The sequence below is a fragment of the Chionomys nivalis genome, chromosome X (assembly GCF_950005125.1).
Source record: "Chionomys nivalis chromosome X, mChiNiv1.1, whole genome shotgun sequence".
Taxonomy (NCBI): Eukaryota; Metazoa; Chordata; class Mammalia; order Rodentia; family Cricetidae; genus Chionomys; species Chionomys nivalis.
Window position 1 is genome coordinate 75,120,387 of NC_080112.1, and position 25,451 is coordinate 75,145,837.

At 45.0% G+C, this 25,451-nt stretch overlaps 1 protein-coding gene across 1 annotated transcript; it reads left to right on the forward strand.

Annotated features, from left to right (window-relative positions):
- Window positions 1-14,904: 14,904 nt before the first annotated feature.
- Window positions 14,905-24,869, forward strand: Fgf16 (fibroblast growth factor 16). The gene is made up of 3 exons (XM_057760300.1): window positions 14,905-15,178; window positions 23,044-23,147; window positions 24,480-24,869. Exons 1-3 carry the CDS (start codon window positions 14,905-14,907, stop codon window positions 24,723-24,725), a joined length of 624 nt encoding a protein of 207 aa, XP_057616283.1. The 3' UTR covers window positions 24,726-24,869.
- The last annotated feature ends 582 nt before the right edge of the window (window positions 24,870-25,451 follow it).

The window sequence follows — 25,451 nt, forward strand, 5'->3', positions numbered from 1 at the left end:
AGCAGAGACTTCAACTAAATTCATAGACTTACAGACACGTTAAACCTAAACCTATAACTCTGGATTCTACCCAGTCATATGCAAATGCCTGTACATTTTGCGTTAGAAAAAGCAAGCAAGCAGAGCCCTCTGCCCACATTCCCCCTCAACACCCAGCTCCACGTGCACAGTCGCCATGGATAGCCACATCCAGAGTCACAGACACCATCCCGAGATGTGGTGCAGGTCGCCAGCCTTAGAGCCACATTCCACAGTGTCCCAGTCCTCTCAGAGAACTAACAGATCATTTCACAGAGATGTCATCACCTGCCGGCTAATGTCAAGTTACAGCCAGAATAAATGGTCCATTACCTCCCCCATTACAGGTAGGCCCACAGGAAAATGACAGCAGGGACAAAGGAGACTTGTTCCTCCGTGTCACTGCGGGAGACTGGGCAGAAAGGTAAGATGAGGGGCTCATCTCAGCCAGAGAGCTTTTCTTTCTTCTCTGGACCCTGCTGTTGGGGGTGGGGAGATTGAAGATAGTTTGACTTTTGGAAGACTTCTCAAGCCCTGGATACCTAGGACAAAAGAAAAAGAAGAGGAGTGGGGGAGGGGAAAGGGGAGAGGGGAAGAAGCAGAGGGGAGGGGAAGGGATAAATGTTTCCTCCTTTTTGCAGTACTGGAATGGAGGCCAGCCTCAAGCATGCCAGGCCAATGGTCTGCCATTGAGTCACACCCCACCAAAGACTAATGTTTTAACTGGGTTCATCCTTCCCAGGATGATAGATACTTCCTGTTTTGCATCAGGCCTCAACATTCTACAGCCAGTTCTTTATCATTAGCAATCACTGACACCAGAACCCAGGTCTCTAAATCGCACTCCCAGCATATGACATGGCTATATGACATTAAGCAAGTGACTTTAACCTCTCCACCCTCAGATTTAACATTTGTTAAAAACTGAGAAACTGAGATAATAATAGCATCTACTTCCTGGTGTTGAGACGTGATTTAAATGTAAGGCCCTTACAAAAGTGTCTGGAATTTAGGATGCTCAATGAATGACTTACACAAATAAGCAACTTCTCATTTTCCATTCCCTTACTATTTGCTTGCCCACCCAGGGCTGACAGTGTGGTTGCTCTGTTTCTGAAGACAGGCCTTCTGAAGCTCAGAGAGAAGAAGAGGGACTCAATACCACGGAAAGAGGAGCAAGGTGACTCCGCCAGCAGCCAAGCTTCTAATGTACTTCACCTGTTCTTAGGTGCAAAAAGCAGAATGTCATTTTTAAAGATCTATTTTTATTATCATTAATTACGTGTCCATGTGTGATGCACATGAGTATAGGTGCCCAGCAGCCAGAGGCATCAGATCTCTCTGGGGATTGTGAGCTGTTGGCCTTGAGTACTGGGAATGCAAGCCAGGTCCTCTAGAAGAGGAGGACGTGCTTGTGACACCTTCCTGCCCATAAAGGAAAGGAAAGGAAAGGAGAGGAGAGGAGAGGAGAGGAGAGGAGAGGAGAGGAGAGGAGAGGAGAGGAGAGGAGAGGAAAGGAAAGGAAAGGAAAGGAAAGGAAAGGAAAGGAAAGGAAAGGAAAGGAAAGGAAAGGAAAGGAAAGGAAAGGAAAGGAAAGGAAAGGAAGGGCATAATTTAAAGAAATTAGAAGAAGAAACATAACTGAAGCTGGGGAAAATTTAAATAATGGCAATGAGAGAGATGGCTCAGCAGGTAAAGGCACTTGTCGTGAAGCCTGATAAACTGGGACCCACATGGTGGAAGCAGAGAATCAACTCCTAAAGTCCGCCCTTTATCAACACATGAATTTCAGGCACATGAGCAATAAATAGATGATGATGATGATGATGAAGATAGATAGATAGATAGATACATAGATAGATACATAGATAGATACATAGATACATAGATACATAGATAGATTATAAGCAATGACATATTAATATGTGCCAGGTACAGTTTTGCTGTGTATTATTTCATTTAAATTTCACAGCAACTCTGCCATCCATCTCCTAGAGAAGAGGAAACTGAACGGCATGGTGCTGTGCTTATGAAGCTAAGCCATTTGACTCTCAGGATGGAGTGTTCACATACTACGCTATCCTGCTGGCCTTAGGAAATGGAAAGTAGGAGAAAGGCAGGAGTGAGGGCAGAGGATTTGAAGTAAACTGGGGTGGTCCAGCATTTTGGGTCACTTTCAATCCAGATTCAGAGTAACTGGTTGCCTGTGGATGGAACTCAATGCTAAAGCTCTTGTCTACCATGTGTGATGCCCTGAGTTCAGTCTCCGGTACCCTCCGAGAAAGAAATACACCTGGATTTAAGTCTGCTCTTCACTACTAGATGTTGAATCCCTTTGGATCTGTTTCCATACATATGAAATGGAAATAAAACTATTTCTTACAGTTGTACTAAGGCTCACTGGAGATAATATATGCAAATCATCTAGGCTTAACCCACGGTCTATAAACAGGAACCTTTGATGTCCTTGGCTGTCCTTTGCCCCCTTGCAGCTCTTCTTGGGCCTTCTCAGCGAAGCCTCACCACAATGGAGAAAACATTCTGAGTTGCTGGGGAAATAAAGAACTGGGTGGGGTGACGGCAGTAGACATGCCTTGCTACTTCCTGAGTGGGGAGACAGTTTTTTCAGCAATACCTTCTCCTTCCTCCAGAAATAGGTTGGCAACTTCTTTGGAGCCCCGTTCCCAACTTCACTTAGAGTGGAAGTCAGAATGTTCTTTTGTGGGTTTTGAGTGTAACTCAGTGGTAATCTGGCGTGTGCAAGGCCCTGGGTCCAATGACTATGGGTGCAATGAAAAAAACTTGCCTTTTTCCTTTCTTCTTGTCTTCCTTCCTTCCTTCTTTCTTCCCTTCCTCCCTCTCCCTCTTTCTTTCTTCATTTATAACATGCCCTTGTTTATAGCCTACCCTGGCTTTGACCTGGCAACTCTCTTGAATACTGGGCTTACAGGGCTGTTTTTCCATGTCCTTTCCACATCAGTCTCTTTGTTTGCTTTGGTATTGGGAGGTATTAAGAAAGAAGGAAGGTGGTGTGGGGGTCTTAATAGAGCACCCCCACCTAACCTCACCCCCCACTCACCACTGCATCCCAGCCCCCAACTGTAGCAGTCACCCTCTGTTAAACCGCAGGCCACACCTGCCAGAAAACCAGGTAAGCTGCCCACAGACCTTCTCTTCTCTCTCTGTTCCACCAGACCCATTTCCTCAGTCTTGTCCTCAGCATTGCAACAGAACACCCACGGCAGCCTTCCCTCACAACTGCCCATATCTCCTGTAGATCCCACAGATCTTCCTTTTCTAACTCCCCTCCCACAACTTCTTGTTTTGTTCCAGACCCCCAAATCTACCAGGCACACCATGCTAACCCAAGTGTAGCTCTTCCCAGGGCAACAAGTAGGCTGAAGGCAGAGTGACACCTCTCCACTCTCATCCCCAGCTCTGTAGCAGGAAACCCACTGTGATCTATATGACTCCATCTCCAACAGATCACAAAGAGCTTGTCCTCCAACCTTCCTTCCCTCAAATCATCCAACTATCCCAGCCTCCAACATCAACAGGTATTCCCTGTGAACAAACTAGCTAAACAGGTCAGGAAAACAGGCAACACACTTTGAAAATCCAGAGAGAAAATAGAAACCAAGAAACAAAACACGCAAAAAAAAACAACAACAACAACAACAAAAACCTCCAAAATCAGCACCCAAACCTATAATCACTCGAAATCCAGAAACCTAGATACCTATTTAAGAACAAAATCAAAAACAATCAGGGCAATATGTCTCTACTAGAACCCAGCTATCTTACCACAGCAGGCTCTGAATAGTCCAACATAGTTGAAAGCATAAAAATACAACCTTAAAAACAACTATATGAAGATGATAGAGATCCTTAAAGAGAAAATGAAAAAAATCTCCTAAAGAATGCCAAGAAAACACAAATAGTATAAGGAAATGAATAAAACTGTTCTGAAATTGGAAATTTCGAAGCAATAAATAAAATTCAAAATGAGGGAATTTTTAAATAAAAATTTAGAAATTCAAACAGGAATAAGCTTCACCAAAAGAATGGAAGATATGAGAGAATCTCAGATATTGAAGATATGGTAGAAGAAATAGATACAAGAGTCACAGAAAATCTCAAAAATCTAAAAAACTCCTGACACAAAACATCCAAGAAATCTGGGACACTATGAGAAGACCAAATTTAAGAATGATAGGAATAGAGGGAGGAGAAGAATCCCAACTCAAAGGCCCAGAAAATGTTTTCAACAGAATCATAGAAGAAAACTATCCTAACCTAAAGAAGGACATGCCTATAAAGGTACAATAATCTTACAAAACATCAAATAGATTGGGCCAGAAAAGAAAGTCCCCTTGATGCATAGCAATCAAAGCACTAAACATACAGAACAACAACAACAAAAGAAAATAAAAGCTGCAAGGGAAAGAATAAAGTAAAATATAAAAGCAGACCTGTTAGAATTACACCTGACTTCTGAATGAAAACTCTAAAAGCCAGAAGGGCCTGGACAGATGTGCTGCAGATGCTAAGAGATCACAGATGCCAGCCCAGACTACTATACACAGCAAAACTTTCAATCTCCATAAATGGAGAAAATAAGATATTTCATTATGATATCAAATGTAAACAACATCTATCTACATATCCAGCCCTATGGAAAGTGCTAGAAGGAAAAGTCCAACCTAAGGAGGGTAGCTACACCCATGAAAGCACAGAAAATAAATAATCTCATACCAGCAAAACCAAAAGAAGGGAAGCATGCTGTACACACACACACATGCACGCACGTGCACGCGTGAGCACACACACACACACACACTAACTCACTCACTCATACATACACCACAAACAACACAACAAAATAACAGGAATCAACAATCATTGATCACTGATATCTCTCAACATCAGTGGTCTCAATTCCCCCAATAAAAAGACACAGGCTAATAGAATGGATTCAAAAACAGAATCCATCCATTTCATCCAAAAAACACACCTCAACATCAAGGGGATAGACATCACCTCAGAATAAAGGATTGAAAATATATTCCAAGAAAAGAAGTCCCAAAAAGCAAACCGGTATAGCTATTCTAATATCTAACAAAATAAACTTCAAACCAAAATTAATTAAAAGAGATGGGAAAAAACACTTCAGACTCATCAAAGGAAAAATCCACCAAGATGACATTTCAATTCTTAACAACTATGCTCTTAACACAAGGGCACCTACTTTTGTAAAAGAAACACTACTACAGCTTAAATTATATATTGACCCTCACACATTGACAGTGGGAGACTTCAGTACTCCTCTCCTACCAATAGAAAGGTCATCCAGACCAAAAGAAAAAAAGCCTAAACAGAGTAATAGTAGAGCTAACAGACATTATAAACCAAATGAATCTAACAGATATCTACAGAACATTTTACCCAAACACCAAAAAATATACCTTCTTCTCAGCACCTCATGGAACCTTGTCTAAAATTGACCACATACTCAGTTATAAAGCAAATTTCAACATATACAAGAAAATTGAAATAACTTTCTGCATCCTCTCAGACCACCGTGTATTAAAGCTGGGCATCAACAACAGAAACAATAGAAAGTTTAAAAATTCATGGAACTGTGGGTCTCTGTCTCTATCTCCATCCATCGCCAGATGAAGGTTCTATGGTGATATGTAAGATATTCCTTAGTATGGCTATAGGATAGGGCCATTTCAGGCTCTCTCTCCTCAGCTGCCCAAGGACCTAGTTGGGGACATCTCTCTGGACCCCTGGGAACCCCTCTAAAGTCAAGTCTCTTACCAACCCTAAAATGGCTCCCTTAATTAAGATATATACTTCCCTGCTCCCATATCCATCCTTCCATTATCCTAACCATCCCATTCCCCCAAGCTCTCCCCATCCTCCCCTTCTGACTTGTCTCTCCCCATTAATGGACTGAGCTCCCAAGGTCCAAATGAGGAACAGAAGGAGGGAGAACATGAGCAAGGAAGTCAAGACAGCGAGGGGAGCACCCACCCGCTGAGACGGTGGGGCTGATCTATTGGGAGCTCACCAAGGCCAGCTGGACTGGAACTGAAAAAGCATGGGATAAAACCGGACTCTCTGAACATGGCAGACAATGAGGGCTGATGAGAAGCCAAGGACAATGGCACTGGGTTTTGATCCTACTGCATGTACCGGCTTTGTGGGAGCCAAGCCTGTTTGGATGCTCACCTTCCTAGACCTGGATGGAGGGGGGAGGACCTTGGACTGCCCACAGGGCAGGGAACCCTGACTGCTCTTTGGACTGGAGAGGGAGGGGAGTGGGGAGTGGGGCGTGGGGAGTGGGGGGAGGGGGAGGGAAAAGGGAGGCGGGGAGGAGGCAGAAATTTTTAATAAAAAAATAATTACTGATATATGATACCCCATTCTTAGAAGAAATGAGCTAAAAATGTAAATTCTATGCAGTATTAATCCTCTGTAAAGAAAATACTTTTAATTCTTGAAAAAAACATTCATGGAACTGAAAAACTTCTCTACTGAATGAAAAAAATGGGTCAAGGCAGAAATAAGAAAGAAATTAAAGACTTCCTAGAATTCACTGAAAATGAATGCACAACATACCCAAACTTATGGGACATAATGAATTTCATAGTACCGTCACATAAACAAATCTAGAGAGATCTCATACTAGCAAGTTAACAGCACACCTGAAAACTCTAGAACAAAAGGAAGTAATTACACTCAAGAGAAGTAGACAGCAAGAAATGATGAAACTGGGACATGAAATCAATAAAATAGAAGCAAAGAGAACAATACAAGGAAACAATAAAACAAAGAATTGGTTCTTTGAGAAAAGAACAAAATAGACAAGGTCTTATCAAAGCAATTAAAAGGCAGAGAGAGTATATCCAAATTAACAAAACAAAAAACAAAAGGGGGATATAGCAACAGACATAGAGAAAATTCAGACAATCATAAGGACATACTTTAAAAACCTGTGCTCCAAAAAATTAGAAAATCTAAAAGAAATGGGCAATTTTCTCAGTAGATACAACTTAAACAGACCTTTAGCCCATCGTGAAATACAAATAGTCATTAAAAGTCTCCCAAACAATAAAAAATCAGGGCCAGGTGTTTTTAGCACAGTCTTCTACCAGACTTTCAAAGTAGAGTTCATGCCCATACTTCTCAAATTATTCCACAAAATAGAAACATAAATATTGTTACCCAATTCATTTTATGAGGCCACAGTTACTCTGATACCCAAATCACATAAAGACTCAACAAAGAATAAGAATTACAGACCAAGTTCTCCCGGTACTAGGTAGTTATGTGTGTTAACGTGACACAAGTCAGAGTCATCAGAGGAAGGAGCCTCTCAGAGGAAATGTTTCCTTGCTATTCAGCTGTAAAGCATTTTCTCATTTAGTGATCAATGGGGAGGACCCAGCCCATGGTGAGTGGTACCATCCCTGGGCTGCTGGTCCTGGGTTCTATAAGAAGATGGGCTAAGCAAGTCATGGGAAGCAAGCCAATAAGCAGCACCCCTCCATGACCTCTGCATCAGTTCCTGGCTCCAGGATCCTGCCCTATTTGAGTTCCTGTCCTGACTTCCATCAGTAATGAACAGCAATGCTGAAGTGTAAACTAAATAAACCCTATCCTCCCTAACTTGCTTTTTGGTCATGCTGTTTCATCATAGCAATAGAAACCCTAAGACGTCCCATGAACACTGATGAAAAAATACTCAATAAAATACTGGCAAACCAAAGACAAGAACACATCAAAAAGATCATTCACCATGATCAAGTAGGCTTTATCCCAGAGATGCAGGGATGGCTCAACATATCAAAATCTGTCAATGTGATCTACCATATAAACAAACAGAAAGAAAAAACCATATCATCACGTCATTACATGCAGAAAAGGGATTAGACAAAATCCAATACCTCTTCATAATAACAGTCCTGGAAAGATTAGGGCTACAAGGGACATACCTAAACATAATAAAGGCAATTTACAGCAAGCCTATAGGCAAAATCAAATTAAGTAGGGAGAAACTCAAAACAACTCCACTAAAATCAGGGACAAGACAAGGCTGCCCACTCTCTCCATATCTACCCAATACAATACTTGAAGTTCTAGCTAGAGCAGTAAGACCACTGAAGGAGATCAAGGGATTACAAATCGGAAAGGAAGAAGTCAAAGTACCTTTATTTGCAGGTGGCATGATAGGACCCTAAAAATGTCACCATGAACTCCTACAGCTGATAAACATTTTCAGCAAAGTGGCCGGATTCAAAAGTAACTCAAAAAAATCAGTAACCTTCCTACATACAAATAGCAAATGGGCTGAAAAAGAAATCAGGGAAACAACACCCTTCACAATAGCCACAAATAATATACAATATCTTGGTGTATCTATAACTAAGCAAGTGAAAGGCCTGTATGACAAGAACTTAAAGTCTTTGAAGAAATTGAAGAAGATATCAGAAGATGGAAAGATATCCCATGCTCATGGATCAAGAATTAAAATAGTAAAAATGGTCATCTTACCAAAAGTAATCTACAGATTCAATGCAATCCCCATCAAAATTCAAACACAATTTTCACAAACCTTGAAAGGGCAATTCTCAACTTAATATAGAAAAACAAAAAGCCCAGGCTAGTTAAAACAATTCTGAACAATAAAAAGACTGTTGGAGGTCTCAACCATATATAACTAAGCTATAGTAATAAAAACAGCATGACTTTGGCATAAAAACACACATTGATCAATGGAATTGAATTGAAGACCCATACATAAATTCACACACATATGGACACCTGATTTCTCATAAAGAAGACAGAAACACACACTGGGAAAAAGTGAGCATGTTCAATAAATGGTGCTAGTTAAACTGGATCACTACATGTAGAAGAATGCAAATAGACCAAGTTCATCACCCTGCACAAAACTCAAGTCCAAGTGCATCAAAGACCGCAACATAAAATCAGATACAGTGAACCTGATAGAAGAGAAAGTGGGGAATAGCCTTGAACACATTGGCACAGGAAACGACTTCTTGAACAGAACACTGGTAGTACAGGCACTAAGATCAACAGTCAATAAATGAGACCTCATGAAACTGAAAATCTTCTGTAAGGCAAAGGACTCTGCCAATCAGACAAAACTGCAACCTACAGAATGGGAAAATATTTTTACCAACTCCACATCTGATAGAGGACTAATATCAAAAATATATAAAGAATTCAAGAAACTGGATATCAAAAACAAACAAATAATCCAATTTAAAAATGGGGAATTGCTCAGCAGTTAAGAGTACTGGCTGCTCTTCCAGAGGACGCGGGTTCAATTCCCAGCATCCACATGGCAGTTCACAACTATCTGTAAATCCTAAAAATCAATGTATATAAAATAAAAATAAATGCATTATTTTAAAAAAAAAATGTTAAGTGAGGAACAGATCTAAACAGTAAATTCTCAATAGAGAAACCTTAAATGGCTGAGAAACACTTAAGAAAATGTTCAATATCATTAGACATCAGGAAAATGCAGATCAAAACTACTTTGAGATTCAGCTTATGTAGTATGAATAATAAAAACCCAGAGACAGATATTGGGGTTCAATCTGAAGATCAGAAAAGCAAAACAACCAAGCCACTAGAGAGCTCTTACCTCTATGAAATCTTCAAACTGAAAAGCAAGTTCTTATATTCCTCTCTAGTACTGGGATTAAAGGCATGCACCACCACCACCCGGCCTCTATGGCTAACTAGTGTAGTTGCTGGGATTAAAGGTGTGTGCCATGACTGCCTGGCCTGTATGGTTGACTAGTGTGGCTGCTGGAATTAAAGGTGTGTGTGCCATCACTGCCTGGCCTGTATGGCTGACTAGTGTGGTTGTTTTATGTTCTGATCATCAGTCACACTTTATTTATTAAAATACAAATGAAATATCACTACATTCTTACACCTGCCAGAATGGCTAAGATCAATTATACAAGTGACAGTTTATGCTGGTGAAGATGTAGAGGAAGAGGAACACTCTTCCATTGCTGGTGGGAGTGCAAACTTGTACAACCACTATGAAAATTAATATGGCAGTTCCTCAGAAAACTGGGAATCGATCTACCTCAAGTTCCACCTATCTCACTCTTGGGCATATACCCAAAGGACTCTCTATCCTTCCACAAAGACACTTGTTCAACACTGCTCATAGCAGCTTTATTAATAGCCAGAAACTGGAAACAACCTACAAGTCTCTCAACAAAAGAATGGATAAACAAATTGTGGTATATATTTACACAATGGAGTATCACTCGGATATAAAAAAAAAATGACATCATGAAGTCTGTAGGCAAATAGGTGGAACTAGAAAAAAAATCAGCCTGAGTGAGGTAACCCAGATGCAGAAACATAAATATGGTACTTATTCACTTATAAGGGGATAATAGCCATTACGTAAATGATAACCAAGCTACAATCTGTAGACCCAGAGAGGTTAGGTAAAGAGGGGGTTCTAGGGGGCACTCAGAGGTATCCCTGGGAGGGAGATTTTACTAGTTGACTGGGAATGGGGCCAGAACAGGAATGGTGGATCAGATGGTGGGAAGATGGGGTGAAGAGAGAGAGCAGGGAGAGATGGCTGGAATTGTGTGGACAAGTAGGGGGTGGGTGGAAACCTAGTGCAGTGGAAACTTCCTGGAATGTATGAAGGTGATCCTAATAAATACTCCTAGTAATGGGGGATATGGATTCTCAACTGGTCATCTCTTGTTGCCAGGCTAGGCTTCCTGTAGCAGAACTAGGATGTATTCAGGTGAGTTGTTGGCCATGGGAATTCCCAAGCAACCCAGCCTGTTGCTAAGAAAGAAGGTTGCTCTCTGAAAACTGACACTGGGCCCCATTGCGGAAGACAATACACACACACACACACACCCAAACTCATTAAGCATGAAGAAGTCGAGCTGGTGCCTGCATGAAGCCCTCACCCCTACACTCTAGTCCCTTTGGTACAGGAAGGTACTCTGTAAGCTACTGAGAGATAAATGTGGACACCAACCCAACCACAAAACCTTTGACCTACAATCTGTCCTTCCTGCATAATATGCTAGGGCAATGGTGGCACAGAAGTTGTGGGAGTAGCCAATCAATGTCTAATTTGACCCTAAGGCCCACTCCACGAGAAGAAACCCATACCCAACACTGCTTGGTGGACCAAGAACCAGAAACTGGATAGCCCAGAGACTTAGGATAAAACCAAATACTACTGGTCTAGAAAAAAATCAATAAAATAATTCCTAATGATATTCTGCTATTTGTGTATATATCCAGTCATCATCAGAGAGGCTTCCTCCAGCAGCAGATGGGAATGGATGCAGAGACCCACAGCCAGACATTATACAGAGAGAGAGAGAGTCTAAATGGGAGGTCTCCATTAAATCGTTCCACTCAGAGCTCAGGGAATCCCGTGGAAGAGGAGGCAGAAAAAGTGTAAGAGCCAGGAGCAATGAAGGACACCAGGAGAACAAAGCCCTCTGAATCATCTAAGCAAGGTACATATGAGTTCACAGAGACTGAAGCAACAAGCACAGGGCCTACATGGGTCTGCACCTCTGCATATATGTTATAGCTATTAGCTTAATATTTTTATGGGACTCTTTTGCTTTGTTTTGTTTTTTTGAGACAGGGTTTCCCAGTAGCTATGGATCCAGTCCTGGAACTCACTCTGTAGACCAGGATAGCCTCTAGATCAAAGAGATCCACCTGTCTCTTCCTCCTAAGTGCTGGTATTAACGTGTGAGTCATCATGGGCTCTTGACTGTGAGAACAAGTGGGTCTCTGACTCTTGCGCCTGCTCTTGGGACTCTTTTCCTCCTGTTGGGTTGCCAAATCTAACTTAGATATGATAGCTTTTGCTTCATCTTATTATATTGTGTTATATTTGGTTATTGTCTCTCAGAAGCCTGTTCTTTTCTAATGACAGACAGAAAGGGAGTGGATCCAGAGAAGAGGGGAGGGGAGGGAGAACTGGAGGAGTAGAGGGAAGGGAAACTGTTATCAGGATATATTGCATAAGAAAAGAATCTATGTTTGATAAAAGAAAAACATGGAAAAATGTATGATTTATTTCATCATAAACATCTACATTCTTTATAGTGTGTGCTTATCAAAGTTGTTTCATCTAATTTTTTCATTTGACACTTATTAAAATCTTCAAGAATTACTTTTTAACAATTAAAATTGTTCTATTTTCTCTATTTTGGAAGTGATCCTTCTGACTCTGCAAAAAATTCTTCCCATATTTGCCTCAGGGCCCATTCATTATAAAAATCACCTTAGCCCAGAATGGGTCCAGGACCCCTACCTAGATCAGTTCTCTCTCTCTCTCTCTCTCTCTCTCTCTCTCTCTCTCTCTCTCTCCCTCCCTCCCTCCCTCCCTCCCTCCATCCCCCCTCTCTCTGCTTCATGAATCTACACTTCACCATAAACCCTTGTTTTATTGTTGTTGGAACAGGGTATCAAAGTCCAGTCTAGCTTTGAACTCCTGATCTTCCTGCCTCCTTCAAAGTGTGGAGACTGCGAGTGTGAGTTACTGTGTTTAGCACTTTGGATAATTTCTTATTTGTTCAGTCCTTCATTTGAAATAGGTTCTTGCTGTGCATCTCAAGCTGGCTTCGCTCTAAATTCCACAAGGGCTGGAATTACAGGTGAGAGCCATCACACCAAGTTCTTACTTGGAATACTTTAAAAGTAATCCAAGAGGGCCTGTAGTTTCTTTTACATGTATTCTAACATGGACTCCACCCTTTTAAAGGTGTTTTTAATTTTTTAAAAGTTATGTGTACATATGTGCCTGTGCACATGTGCGTGGGTGCCTGTGGACACCAGAAGAGGGCATCTGATCCTCTGGTGCTGGCGTTACAGGAATCTATGAGCCAATGCGGGTGGCTGGAACAGAACCTGAGTCCTCTAGAAGTGAAACACTCGCTCTTCAGCACTGAGCCATCTCTCCAACGTCTGGACGCCATCATTTGTATTCGTGTGTCCACTATAACTGGGTGGTAACTTGCATCTGTGTTCTCTGTTACTGAGAGCATAATATTACTTTTGAGTGCCTACATGTGTCAGGCATTGTACTTGGCCCTGGAGGTTCCCTCTGAGCTAAAGAGGCACAGCAGGGCCAAGCCACAATGTTATTCCAAACTGAGAATTGCTACAGGAAGTGAGCACAGAGCGCACATGGGAGCTTAAGAGTAGGGCCTCGAATTGCACTGAGTTGTGGGGAATCTTGTTTACGCATTTTTATGGTAACCCTGAATTTGAACTTGCAGCTCGGTGGGGTCTCCAGCAGGAGGCGCAGCAAAGGCGCGGAAGGGTAGAATTGGGGGTTCAGTCACTACAGGAACCTGGGAAGGCGGCCAGCGCCTGCTGTGTGTGAAAACTGCAAGCAACAACGCCATTTAATAGGCAAGAAGGAGGCCAAGCGCCAGAGCCCCAGAGGGACCGTAGGGTTCAGGTGCGGGGCAGAGAAGCAGGGGCTCACGGCAGGCAGGCACCTGCCTGCCAGGTCCTCTCCACCCAGCCTGTCGTCCTGGCTACCGCCAGTTCCCACTCCAACTGCCGGTCTTCCTGATAGAATATCTTGGAACAGGGCACAGGACAGAGCGAGGAAACACCTGTTTCCAACAAGAAAAAAGGTGGGGGGAAGCCCCCACCCGGCTTCCAACAGCCTCTCACCGAGCTTGCTCTCCTGAGCCTTGTAAAAGTGCGTCCAGAAAGCCATGGAGATCATTTTTCAAAAAGATCGCTTTCTATTTCTCAACGCCCCTCCACCCCGGTTTCTATGCCTAAACCACAGCGTCTTTTTAAAAGTCTTCTTTCCCTCCTGGGGTTTCCCGCTCCTCTCAAACCCCTTAAGACCCCCTCCCCATCCGTTTTGATGTCTGCAGCGACCTTCACCACCTCTCAGTCCTTACTGTTGCAACTGCATTCGGCTTCAGGATCTTTTTCGCTTCCTCAGCCCCTGTGGACCTACAGGTGGGGAGTGGGACTACGGGACAGCAGAACAAAGGAACTGGAGCACCCCTGTCCCGGGCCAGACACCCCTTCCGCAGTCTCTTAAGGGCCAGAGAAGAGGGGCTCAGAGGCTCGAGGACGCCCTCCCCGATCCCCAGTCTCAGGCATTTTCCCGAGGGGAGCAACCAGTGGATGCATGGGAGGTGGGGATGGCCCTTGCAGCAGACCAACAAGCAGACCCCCGCGGAACCGGCCTGCGTGGCCGTGGGCGCCGATGGCTTCCACGTACTGGACTCCGTTATTTCATCAGCAGTTTAAGAAATCCTGCCAAAAGCAGTTATGCCTCACTGCAATGTGTAGCTTTTTCCTGCCTTTTTTTTTTCATAATAAAAGAGGGAGTGAAGCTCGCTCGCTCCCCCCTCCACCCCCTCTCCCAAAAAGAGCCAAATGGATACGAGAAGGGGGGAAAAAAGGAAAGAACCCACACACCAATCTCTGAGGGGATGCCAGTGAGGTGTGGCTTGTATTTAAATATCCAATATGTCAATGGAAGGGGAGTGGGTACGTATATAAAGTGCCGTTTGCATCTGATAGCTCCACGAAGCCAGCTATGAGAGGCCAGGAGAGATGGATGCGGAGGGGAAGCCGCACTTTAACTGAGAGCAAGGTCAGGAGCGCGCTGCCCCACGCTCCCCGCCGCTAAGAAGTTCTTTGGACGCGAACAGACGTGTGCTGCAGCTGGGCAGAGCACGGAACCTCACAGCGAGCGAGCGCCGCCGACCCGCCCGCGCCCGCCGCGGGGAGAGGCAGTTCGCGCCCCGCGGCCCCGGTTCAGCCCGCGCCGCCGCCAGCCCCGTCATGGCAGAGGTGGGGGGCGTCTTTGCCTCCTTGGACTGGGACCTGCACGGCTTCTCCTCGTCTCTGGGGAACGTGCCCTTAGCTGACTCCCCGGGTTTTCTGAACGAGCGCCTGGGCCAGATCGAGGGGAAGCTGCAGCGCGGTTCGCCCACAGACTTCGCCCACCTGAAGGGTATCCTGCGGCGCCGCCAGCTCTACTGCCGCACCGGCTTCCACCTGGAGATCTTCCCCAATGGCACCGTGCATGGCACCCGCCACGACCACAGCCGCTTCGGTGAGGACACGGCCGGGAGGAGAGGGAGGCGGGTGGACCGCGTACGAGGGAGCCGACGGCTTGGGGATGTCGCGCAGGGGGCCCGCTGAGCCTCCCTGGGCCGGGTGCTGTCCGGACCCGTCGGGGCGGGACGCAGTGGCAGGACCCTAAGCCTCGCGGCGACCCTGGGGCCCCCATACCCCGCGACGCTCCCCGGAGGGGGCGGAGGCGCCTTGCGGTGCGGCCTCTCCCACCCGCTCCACCCTCCCTCCTTCGGGACCTAGGGGCTCCTTGTGAGAACCCCAACGTCGGGCCTCTGATGGAAGCAGGTGGAGCCAGGAGAGGAGTGGGAATCCTTGCCTAGGAGGCAAGGGGACTGCGGCTGGCGGAACCTCGAGGGTGGCAGGCCCATCGCAACTGATCACCCAGAGCAGGAGCCTTCAGGGCCCACGGGCGTGGTGGCTGGCGGCCCGCACCCAGATCACTTTTATCCGGCTGGGACCCTGTAGCCATGGCACTGGCCATCCTTGGGATGGCTCAGGCCAGGGTAGGAGCCAGTCCAGGCAGCATGGCATAAACCGGCTACCTGAGAATCTAGGAAAAACTCGCGGTACCCATCGCAGAAGGACTCAAGTCTTGGGCATCTTTTGCCTAGAACTAACTCCTTGCCCACGTGAGGAAACTGTTCTGAGCCCACTGCCAGCCCCAGAAACAGGTGTCCCCTGAGCCCAGGACAGGAAATGTCTAATCTCCAAAGCGGGATTGCCTCCACCTGCCCGGAACTATACAGACTGTTCAGAGCACCCAGCTGCCTGCCTACATTCAGAACTAATTACGCGATTAATATAAACCTTGTTCCGCGACAGAAATCTTTAGCTTTCTAAGCAAATGTGTTTCCTCTTCAACAATTTGCCATTTTTATTTTCAATTTTCTATTCTCTATTAAGCCATCAAACAGGTGCTGTGACAGTTACCTTGTTTCTTCCATCTTTCAATGTCCTCTGCTTCCTCCCAAGGTCCTTGTAATGCAAGAAGGGTATTTTCTACCCTCAAGCGGGACATGCTTCGTTTTTTACCCCCCATCCTTCCCATCTTCCCATTCTACATGCTTTTCTAGAACTGCATCTGGAGTGCTCAGTTTTAAACAAAAGAAAGGAAAGAAAAGAAAAGGGGAGCAGAGGAGGGGGCAGACGAGGGCCAGCCTAAGGCCAAGTGTAGCAAACAACTAGGACCAGGGTTAGTCTTCCTTGCTGGGAGCAGGCAGGAACCCTAATGAGGTCTGTGTCATCTTGGAAAAATGCACTCAACGAGAGCTGGAGTACAGTAGGTTGGGAGGGGTAATGGAGGGGTGCAGGTGTCTGTATAAACTTGCAGCAGGTCCTCAAAAGGGTGATGTGGGGTGGGAAGAGAGGGAGTGTTAACTTGGCTTCTTTCCCTTCTATCACTTGTGATTTAGAAGTCCCCTTTTGTTCCTCTTCCTAAGGAATGGGACTCCCACCCTGAACTCAGAGGCTCCCAGAAAGAACCTAAAGATATAGGACTGGTTCATACATAAAAGAAGTGCATATATGTGCGTGTGTGTTTATGTGTATATGTGTGAAAGCAAAGTCCTGAAATGATGGTGAAATGTGGGGTGGGGGTAATGAAATTGGTGAACTTGTGCACTGCTCCCAGCTGCTATGTTTGTCTGACTCTGCCTAAGCTGAGCCCAATAATCTACAAGGTCAACATAAATCAGTAATAGGCTCTTGGGATAAGTGGTCTTTAATCGCCTCCCTAAAGACACATCTTGATTTCTTTTCATCTCCCATACCTGCTAAGGGTGTTAAGTTTAAGGAGAAACCAGAGGAAGTAAAGCTGGCGGAGGAGGGGATGTTTGCACTGCCGCTTAACTGGCTGCTTCAGTTTGGGTTTGGCCTTTTAGAAAAAACAAACTTCCTGAGACCACCTCCACATCACCTTTTCCCTTTCCTCCTTCCTTGATTTCTTGGCAGATCCGTGTATTTCCTGTAAAGGAAATGATAACTGGTCAAAGCTGTCTCTTCGTAACCTCCCCTGCCAACTTTCAAACACACTCTTACTCGGTTTAGCATTTGGCACAGGACGAGGTGGTGTTTGAGTTTGCTCACACTCTCCGCCCTCCACATTTGAGTTAATCAGCCAGAGTATTCAATAAATTGAAACTTTAACATTCCATAAGTGCTTTAGCAGTCAACATTCCAGCAGGGTAAAGTAGGCCAGACTTAAGATATAAAATATTATAGATTTCTGCTTGGGGGGAGGAGGGAGTCTCCGAAGGCCATGTAAAGTAAATAGCTATTTGTTGTAATTGGAGAGCAGGGCCCCCAAGGATTACCCTGGAATCCATGTGTTCTAAACAAGTCAGGCTGAGCCCAAGTGCAGCCCCGACTCCAAATAATAACCTGTTGGCACTGCACATGCTCCCTGCTCTCCATCTGCAGTCAGTAGCCAGGAGTCTTTCAGTCCCCGCCTGGCTGGTGGCATTTACATGAGCTTCATAGGGAGCCTGACATTCCTGAGGGGCACCTGTGGACTGACAGAGCAGGGCTGGGGAGCCAGACTGGAGGAGAGGCCTCCTGCCAGGTGGGATGGAGCAAGCTGCTGCAGCTGCTTTGGGTTTTGAGCGATCTGGTTCTTATTTGGCCGAGGGCCAGGGCAGCACTGTCTTGGCCCTGATGGTCTGACAGGATGGCTGAGGGAACCAGATTAAATGACACATTAGCCAGTCATCTAGCAAGGTCCTGAAACAGTGGGGCCCAGGATAGATCCGTTTTGATTGAGGCCCTGGGGAGGGAGGTGTAAGAAGAGTCTGGAAACTGTCTAGAAAATGCCAGAGCATGAGGTGGGCAGGTCAAGATGAGGCAGAGGAGATGGAGGTCCTGGGCCTCGAAGGGGTGAAAACCGATGACAAACTTTGTCTACTTAATACTTTGCCTCAACGCTCTGCTGTTAACACCCCTGTCCAGCTGTAGCTGGGAAAATATGAAAATGGCTTGTTTTCGCTCCGCTTTCATGCTGGCTGGGATTCAGGAGAAGGTTTAGAAATATCTGTTCCATCATCATGTGCCACTGGGTTCCCACAGTCTGAATCCAACTAATAGGAAAGTTGGCAAAGGCAAATGATGCCCAAAGACAGCTGGGCAGGGATGATTCCAGCTGTTGGAGACCCCCGTTACTGGACACAACCCAAGCAACATCCTGTATGATCTGTCCTTTGGCATCAGGGTTCACAGAGAGTTGGAGAAAAAAAAAAAAAAAACTGGTGACTCAAATGGCCACACCTCTTGGGTTCATGATTTGTTCTCACACCAGGTCTCTGGAAGTGAGATCACAGGCTTCCCTCTGCTACTTAATGAGCGCAGGGTAGTCTGGGACATGGGATCCTTCGAGAAAGGGGCAACTGCTGTGATTAGAGGCTCAGAGGTGAGCTGCCTTAGCAAAGCAAAGATGGTTAGTAGCACGGTTTGGTAGCCCTCAGAGTTTAGCACCCAGAACAGAATCAAAGTATGGCTTGGGATCGTCTTGCCAGATAGGCCACTCTACATTTTTTTTCCAACACCCTCTCTAGGCACAGTAGAACCAGACACAGAACCCCAGCATGATCCTGTTCGAACCAAGTGGAGTGGCGGAGCAGGCCCTTCTCTCATGTTAGTTACTAGCGCTCTCTGAATACAGCCTACCCCCACTTTTGTTTCCTATTTTACACTAGGTTTTAATATATTTTTCAATTTTAAAAAGGCATCAAGGTGCACAATCTGTAATACCACTGCCTAGGAGATGGAGCAAGAGGATCAGGATCAGGTCATCCTCAGCTGCATAGAGTTCAATTTCAAGGCCACCCTGAACTACATGAGACCATGTCTCAAAAACAAAAACAAATTTAAAAGATTTAAAGACAGTGTTTCACTATGTAGCCCAGGCTGGCCTCAAACTTGGGAGCCCCATCTTTCAGCCTCCTAATTCCTGGGATTATGGGTGTGTGTTAATTTACCTGGTCTTTGTTTGTTTGCTCTCTTGTTTTGGTTTTGTGTTTTCCAGACAGGGTCCCCCTATGGAGCACAGGCTGGCCTTGAATTACCGTATGTCCTCATGCCTCAGACCCTCACGTATTAGTAGTACAGATATATGCCTCCACATCCAGATAACATTTATTTTTGTTTGACCTGTTTTATATTAGCTTTTTGAAATTTTATTTTTCATTTTGTGGATTGGGGAGGAAGAAGAAGCCCCAGTGTATGGAGGTCAGAGGACAGCTTGCAGGAGTCGGTTCTTTCCTTCTGTCGTTTTGAGTCCCAGGATCAAACTCAGGTTGGAGGTTAGGCAGCCACTGCTTTTATCCACTGAACCATCTTGCCAGTCCTACCTTAACTTTAAAACTATTATTATATTTTATTTCTTTAGTATGTGTGTGTGCGTGCGCATGCGTGCGTGCAAGCGTGAGAGAGAGAGAGAGAGAGAGAGAGAGAGAGAGAGAGAGAGAGAGAGAGAAAGAATGGGTGTGTTGGGTGATTGGGTCAGGCGTGTGTGTCACCCACAGCTGCACGTGTGGAGGTCAAAAGGACAGCTTGGGGAAGTTCTCACCTCCTACCACATGGGTCCCTGGAATTGAATTCAAGTAGGCAAGTTTGTAAGCAGGTACCTTTACCTGCTGAGCCACTTGTCAACCCTACATTAGCTTTTTAATAACCCTGTTAAATCATCAACAGAATGAGCTAACTGCTCAATGAAATCCCAGAAGCCTTTGCTATTTGAGTTTCACTGGGCTACACTCCCCCATTGTAGAAACAGGCAGACTTATATATAATTAAAATACACACAACATATTCTGGCTACTGAGATCAATCTTCAGCACCAAAACCAAAAGAGAGAGAGAGAGAAAAGAAAAAAGAAAAAATGTTAAGTGCACATAAATACAAAAGTACACACACTCTCAAGAAAACACACAGGTTCTAGGTAGATAATGGCAGATTACTTACCTGGCACGTTCAAGGCCCTACATTCAGTTCTGAAGTGGGAGGTGTATGGTGGTATGATACAGAGATGTCAAGAGGGAGATAGATGGCGGAAAAGCCCTCTAACAATGCAACTATGACAAGGGGCCATGAGCTAAGGAGTGAAGTTAGCTGTGTGCATGTGATGCTCACTCTCCCTTAACAAAATCCCAAACACAAATCTCTGGTGAAGCTAATTTTGGGGACCAAGGTACAGTCCTTTCTATTGGCTTATAATTATGCTTATTCTGTTGGAGCCAGCCCATTTTCCAACCTTCTGAAACCTCTTTGGATCTTGAGTATCTCATCCCTTCCAACTGGGTCTCCACTGGGGCTAAGGGAAGCTGCGCTCCTGTGTCCTCTTATGAGTTGTTCATTAAAATGTTTAAAGGGCAGAACCTCTTTCAGAGCAATTGAAGATCGCTGTTCATTAAGTCAATGGTTGATTAGCCCCCATCATCACCGTCTTACCCTTCCTTCCTTAAGGCATATGGCATTCTCCTCCTGCAACCATCTGCACTGTGCTAGAAGAGCTACTAGGAATCAGGAGCCTGATGAGATAGATGGCTCAGAAGTCGAAGACTTGCTGCGCATTTCTGAGGACTAGAGGTCAATCCCTGGAATCCATGATAGGAAGAGAGAAGTGATTCCCCCAAATTGCCCTCTGATCTCCACACATGTGTGTCATACACAGCAACACAACAATAACAATAATAAACAACTTTTTAAAAGTTACTAACAGTCAGAATAAGGATAAGACTCAGAGAATTTGAACGTGAAAAGCAAAAGACCAACCCTCAAGTGTTCCATAGACAGGTAGCAGGGCTGTAGATCCTTCAAATAGATCAGAATGAGCCATACAAACATGTACCACCAAAGCTACCATGATTCATTGACTACCTCCATTGCCAGGCTAGCCACTAGAACTTGAGAGAAAACTTCCCACTGGAGTTTTCAACCTGATTGCAGAATGCAGTGCTTCTAAGTTTTTACTTTAGCCCTTGGAAGATAGAGACAGAAGGTTAGCCTGGACTGCATTGCTAACTACTTTCTCATTAAAAAAATAACTTTATTGCATTTATGTATTTATTTATCTATTGTGTAACTGTGTGTGTGCGTGTACGTGTGTGTGAGAGAGAGAGACAGAGACAAAGAGAAAGAGGAATGCATAGAGGGATGCATGTGCCATAGCACAAGTGAAGGCAGAAAATTTGCAGGAGTCAGTTCTCTCCTTCTACCATGTGGGTCCCAGGGATCAAACTCAAATCTTCAGACATAGTATTAAGCACTTTTACTACCCTTTGAGCCATCTCAACAGCCTCCAATATCTTATCCTTCTGGGACAAGTTCTACCTCTCATATAGAATATCAAAATATTACCCTTACTAATCATACTTTTGGCATGAAAGATAGCTAAGTGTGTAAACTCAGTGCATGCTTTCAGACAAGTGTGTTGAGGTTCTGGTCTCTGCTGAAAATGTGGTTAGAGGAAGGAATAGCAAAGAACAATCTAGCCGGGCAGTAGTGGCAAAGGCCTTTAATCCTAGCACCGTGGAGGCAGATGCAGGTGCATCTCTGTGAGTTCAAGGCTAGCCTGGTCTACAAGAGCTAGTTCCAGGACAGCTAGGGCTACTCAGAGAAACCCTGTCTCAAAAAACCAAACCAAACCAAAGGAAGAAGAGGAGGAAGAAGGATCTAGTTGACTGTCTTCGGTACTATTTTGATTTAGTTTCTGATTTTGTTTTTGTGTCCCTTTACCCTCTTAATAATTCATTTTTTTCTCATGGGGTAAATGAAAAAATTTTCAAAACTTCACCTCTAACCTTGTCAGTTTAAAGGACATTTCTAATTTCTCCCCTTTCCCCTTAAAGTTACAACATCCAAATCAGTTTGGAGTCCAATACTACCTGCCAACTGAGCCGTGGCTCAACTTTAAAATCTCAAGAGAGGGCAGGAGATTGACAGGCTTGTCAGTTTGAGGCTGAACGAACAGAGAATGCTTTCAGGCCAACTTTTCCCTCCAGCCATAAACAGGGTGAACAAACTTCGTGCATGGCCTGTGTGGCATTTGTTAGAGTCAGCTACAGGCAGTTGACAGCCTTGTGTGGTTTTTAAGGACATGACAGCTGAGAGGGTAAAAAAAAATGCATTTAGCTTAGAGGACAGCGAGGGAACGCAGGTGGGTGCCAGGGAGGAAGAGGGTGGCTTGGCATTGAGAACACTGCCTTGCCGTTTCTTGAAAGTGTGGTATTCCACTACACTGATGCCATAATTGTGGAGTGTTTGTTAGCAAGCCTTCCCATGGGTTCTTCACCCTAGCATACCTAAGGGGCCTGGGGGTGGAGCCTAGAGATCGAGCTTTTTTCTAGCGTGCCCCAAGTTCCAACCCCGGCACCGCAAAATAAAGAAGAAAATCGCGGTGTTAAGTGGAGGAAAGGATTGTTTCCCATTTTTTTTTTTTTTTTTTTTTTTTTTTTTTTTGGTTTTTCCAGACAGGGTTTCTCTGTGGCTTTGGAGCCTGTCCTGGAACTAGCTCTTGTAGACCAGGCTGGTCTCGAACTCACAGAGATCCGCCTGCCTCTGCCTCCCAAGTGCTGGGATTAAAGGCGTGCGCCACCACCGCCCGGCTCGATTGTTTCCCATTTTACACGTGGGGAAAAACTGGGGCTTAGAGAGATTGAGCACTTTCCCTGAGGTTTTCATTTCTCGCTGCAGAAGACTGATTCATCAGGTGATTCTCCATGGATACTCAGGGTTACCTGTAGTTGGGGGTAAAGCTACCTATAGTTGGGGGTAAATGACGGGGTAGGTCATAGAACAGCCTTCTCCTAGCTCCATGTGAGTAACAGAATGATGTTCTACTTTTTGTCCCAGGAATTCTGGAATTTATCAGCTTGGCTGTGGGGCTGATCAGCATCCGGGGAGTGGACTCTGGCCTGTACCTAGGAATGAATGAACGAGGAGAGCTCTATGGATCAGTAAGTTTCAGCTTTTCTATTTTCAAAGGCTATTACCACCAGTGTGTGGACAACCTAAGGCAGAGGATAAAATTGTTTACCTAGCACTTGAAAGACCTTTTACGACTGTAAAGGATTGGTGTCTTCTTGTTCCTGGCTGCTCAGGGCCTTGCTCCAGAATACCTTTACCCGTTCAGCCCTCCACCTTAGGTTTTGTATGATACACTTGCTTTCACCTTTTACATTAGAGGACCCGCTAGTGCTCTGATAACAGGAAGCCATGCTGGTTTGTCAGGAGCCGCTTAGGCTTGGGGGCATTAAGGTTTCGAAAGAGTACCTCGTAGTTTTAATGGGTACCCAGAGCAGTAGCTGATGGGCAGCCACAAAATAACACAGTAAAAGATCCGGCCTTCCAGTAAGAAGCACAGTCCCTGATTTCCAGATCGGCTGAACCCCAAAGGCCAAATAACACCAACAAATGAAGAATGAGGGTTCTAGGGACTGGTGACAGCCCCAATCCCCTAAGCTAGGAATGGGCTGGCTGCAATACATTTTCTGTGTTCTGGAAGCTAGCCCAGCAGTGGGTCATGGTAAGTGACTTTGCTGACCTTAACCCTTTAGGGGGATCCCAGTATCCTGGCTCAGACTTTCGAGTCACATAACACGCTTTCTGTCTGGCTATACCCCATGAAATCAGAACACATTTTTCTCTGACACCTAGGAGATAGGCCTGTTCCCAGCACTCGGTATCGGGCACCCCAGCAAGCAGTATGGCGGCCTGATCATGTATGAGAAGGGCCAGAAGCAGGAAACCCAGGAGCTGCCAGCTTTAAGTAGCCAGATTGGAGGAGCTTTTCAAGGAGATCTTTTCTGAGCTTTCCAGCTGACAGGGTGCTCATTAGGAGAGATCACAGCTCACCTCCCATGCAGCTTTATATAGACCCGTGGCCTTTGCCTGCCAGTTGATGTGGGTGACTGTAATCTCAGTGCAGTCAAACATTATTAGCCCTAAGTAGGAAGTGAGCCTGGTGGGTGCCAGAGGGGCATTGGAAGGCCATAATAGAAATTCTGGGGTTAAAGAACCAGCCAAGGCCAGCTCCTCCAAATTCCTTCCCTTCAGGAAAGATCACACCCAGAACATTTTTGTGTGGCTCATGAAGGAGGATGAAGAAGATACAATGTGGGTAGGAGTGTTGCGATGCGTGGAAGAAAGACTCCTTGGACACACAGGGAGACAGGACTGAAATTTTCTAATCTCAGTGTGCTGTTGCTATTTCAGGCTTTCCCCACCAGCAAACTGGGATGGAGGAATAGTCATATAATGGGCTCTGCTTTATTTTCTCACCCTCACAGAAGAAACTCACACGTGAATGTGTTTTCCGGGAACAATTTGAAGAAAACTGGTACAACACCTATGCCTCCACCTTGTACAAACACTCGGACTCGGAAAGACAGTATTATGTGGCCCTGAATAAAGACGGCTCACCCCGGGAGGGCTACAGGACTAAACGACACCAGAAGTTCACTCACTTCTTACCCAGGCCAGTAGATCCTTCTAAGTTGCCCTCCATGTCCAGAGACCTCTTCCGCTATAGGTAATGGACCTCTGGTGCCACCTCTGTGACCCGTGTACTCTGTGGCCATGGTTGGCTCTGCAAACACTATACTCATAGCTTTTCAGTCCTTCCTTCCTATCAATTAGATAACAGAGAAGCACTTACTGTTCAACTTGACCCAGTTGTCCCCTTGTTCAAAGTGTATATCAAGGTTGGGTTATTTTGGGGAGGGACATGGGGGGAGGGGTGGGTCAGAGGGAATCTTGTATATACTTTTTGCTTTACTCATGTTCTTTCCCATGAAGTGGCATGACAAAGAACAGGGGCCCCCTCACTAAGGGCCAAGGCTGACTTGCCTCACAATCTACCCAGCTACTTTGAGATGGGGTGCAAATGAAAGACCAAGGAATCTGCCACAGATGCTACCTACAGAGCTTTGGGAAAGTGTCGTTTGGAAAATCCTAGGGGCTCCAGCCCTGCTGCAAGCCATTCCTGCCCTGGCTCTGCAGATCTCTCATTCGTCCTGACATGCAGTTTTCCTGCCACCGAAGTGGGAGATATGGGGTAGGTTGTAAGAAAATGATATTAAAATGTAAGCATGGATACTGTGCATAAGGACAAACTATTTATGAAATGTATATGCTATTTATTTTATATATTTATTTATTTCAAAATAATTTTATTTTTAATGAGAGATGCTATGACTGGATTTTCATCAGAAAGAATAAGGTCCTACTGAAACAGGAAAAAAATGAGTTATTAAAGGCTT

Excerpts from the sequence above, each read along its gene's own strand:
- Fgf16 (XM_057760300.1), top strand. The coding sequence starts at position 14,905 with ATGGCAGAGGTGGGGGGCGTCTTTGCCTCCTTGGACTGGGACCTGCAC. Across the intron at positions 15,179-23,043 it reads CCACGACCACAGCCGCTTCG|GAATTCTGGAATTTATCAGC; the intron begins GTGAGGACACGG and ends TTTTTGTCCCAG. Across the intron at positions 23,148-24,479 it reads GAGGAGAGCTCTATGGATCA|AAGAAACTCACACGTGAATG; the intron begins GTAAGTTTCAGC and ends TCACCCTCACAG.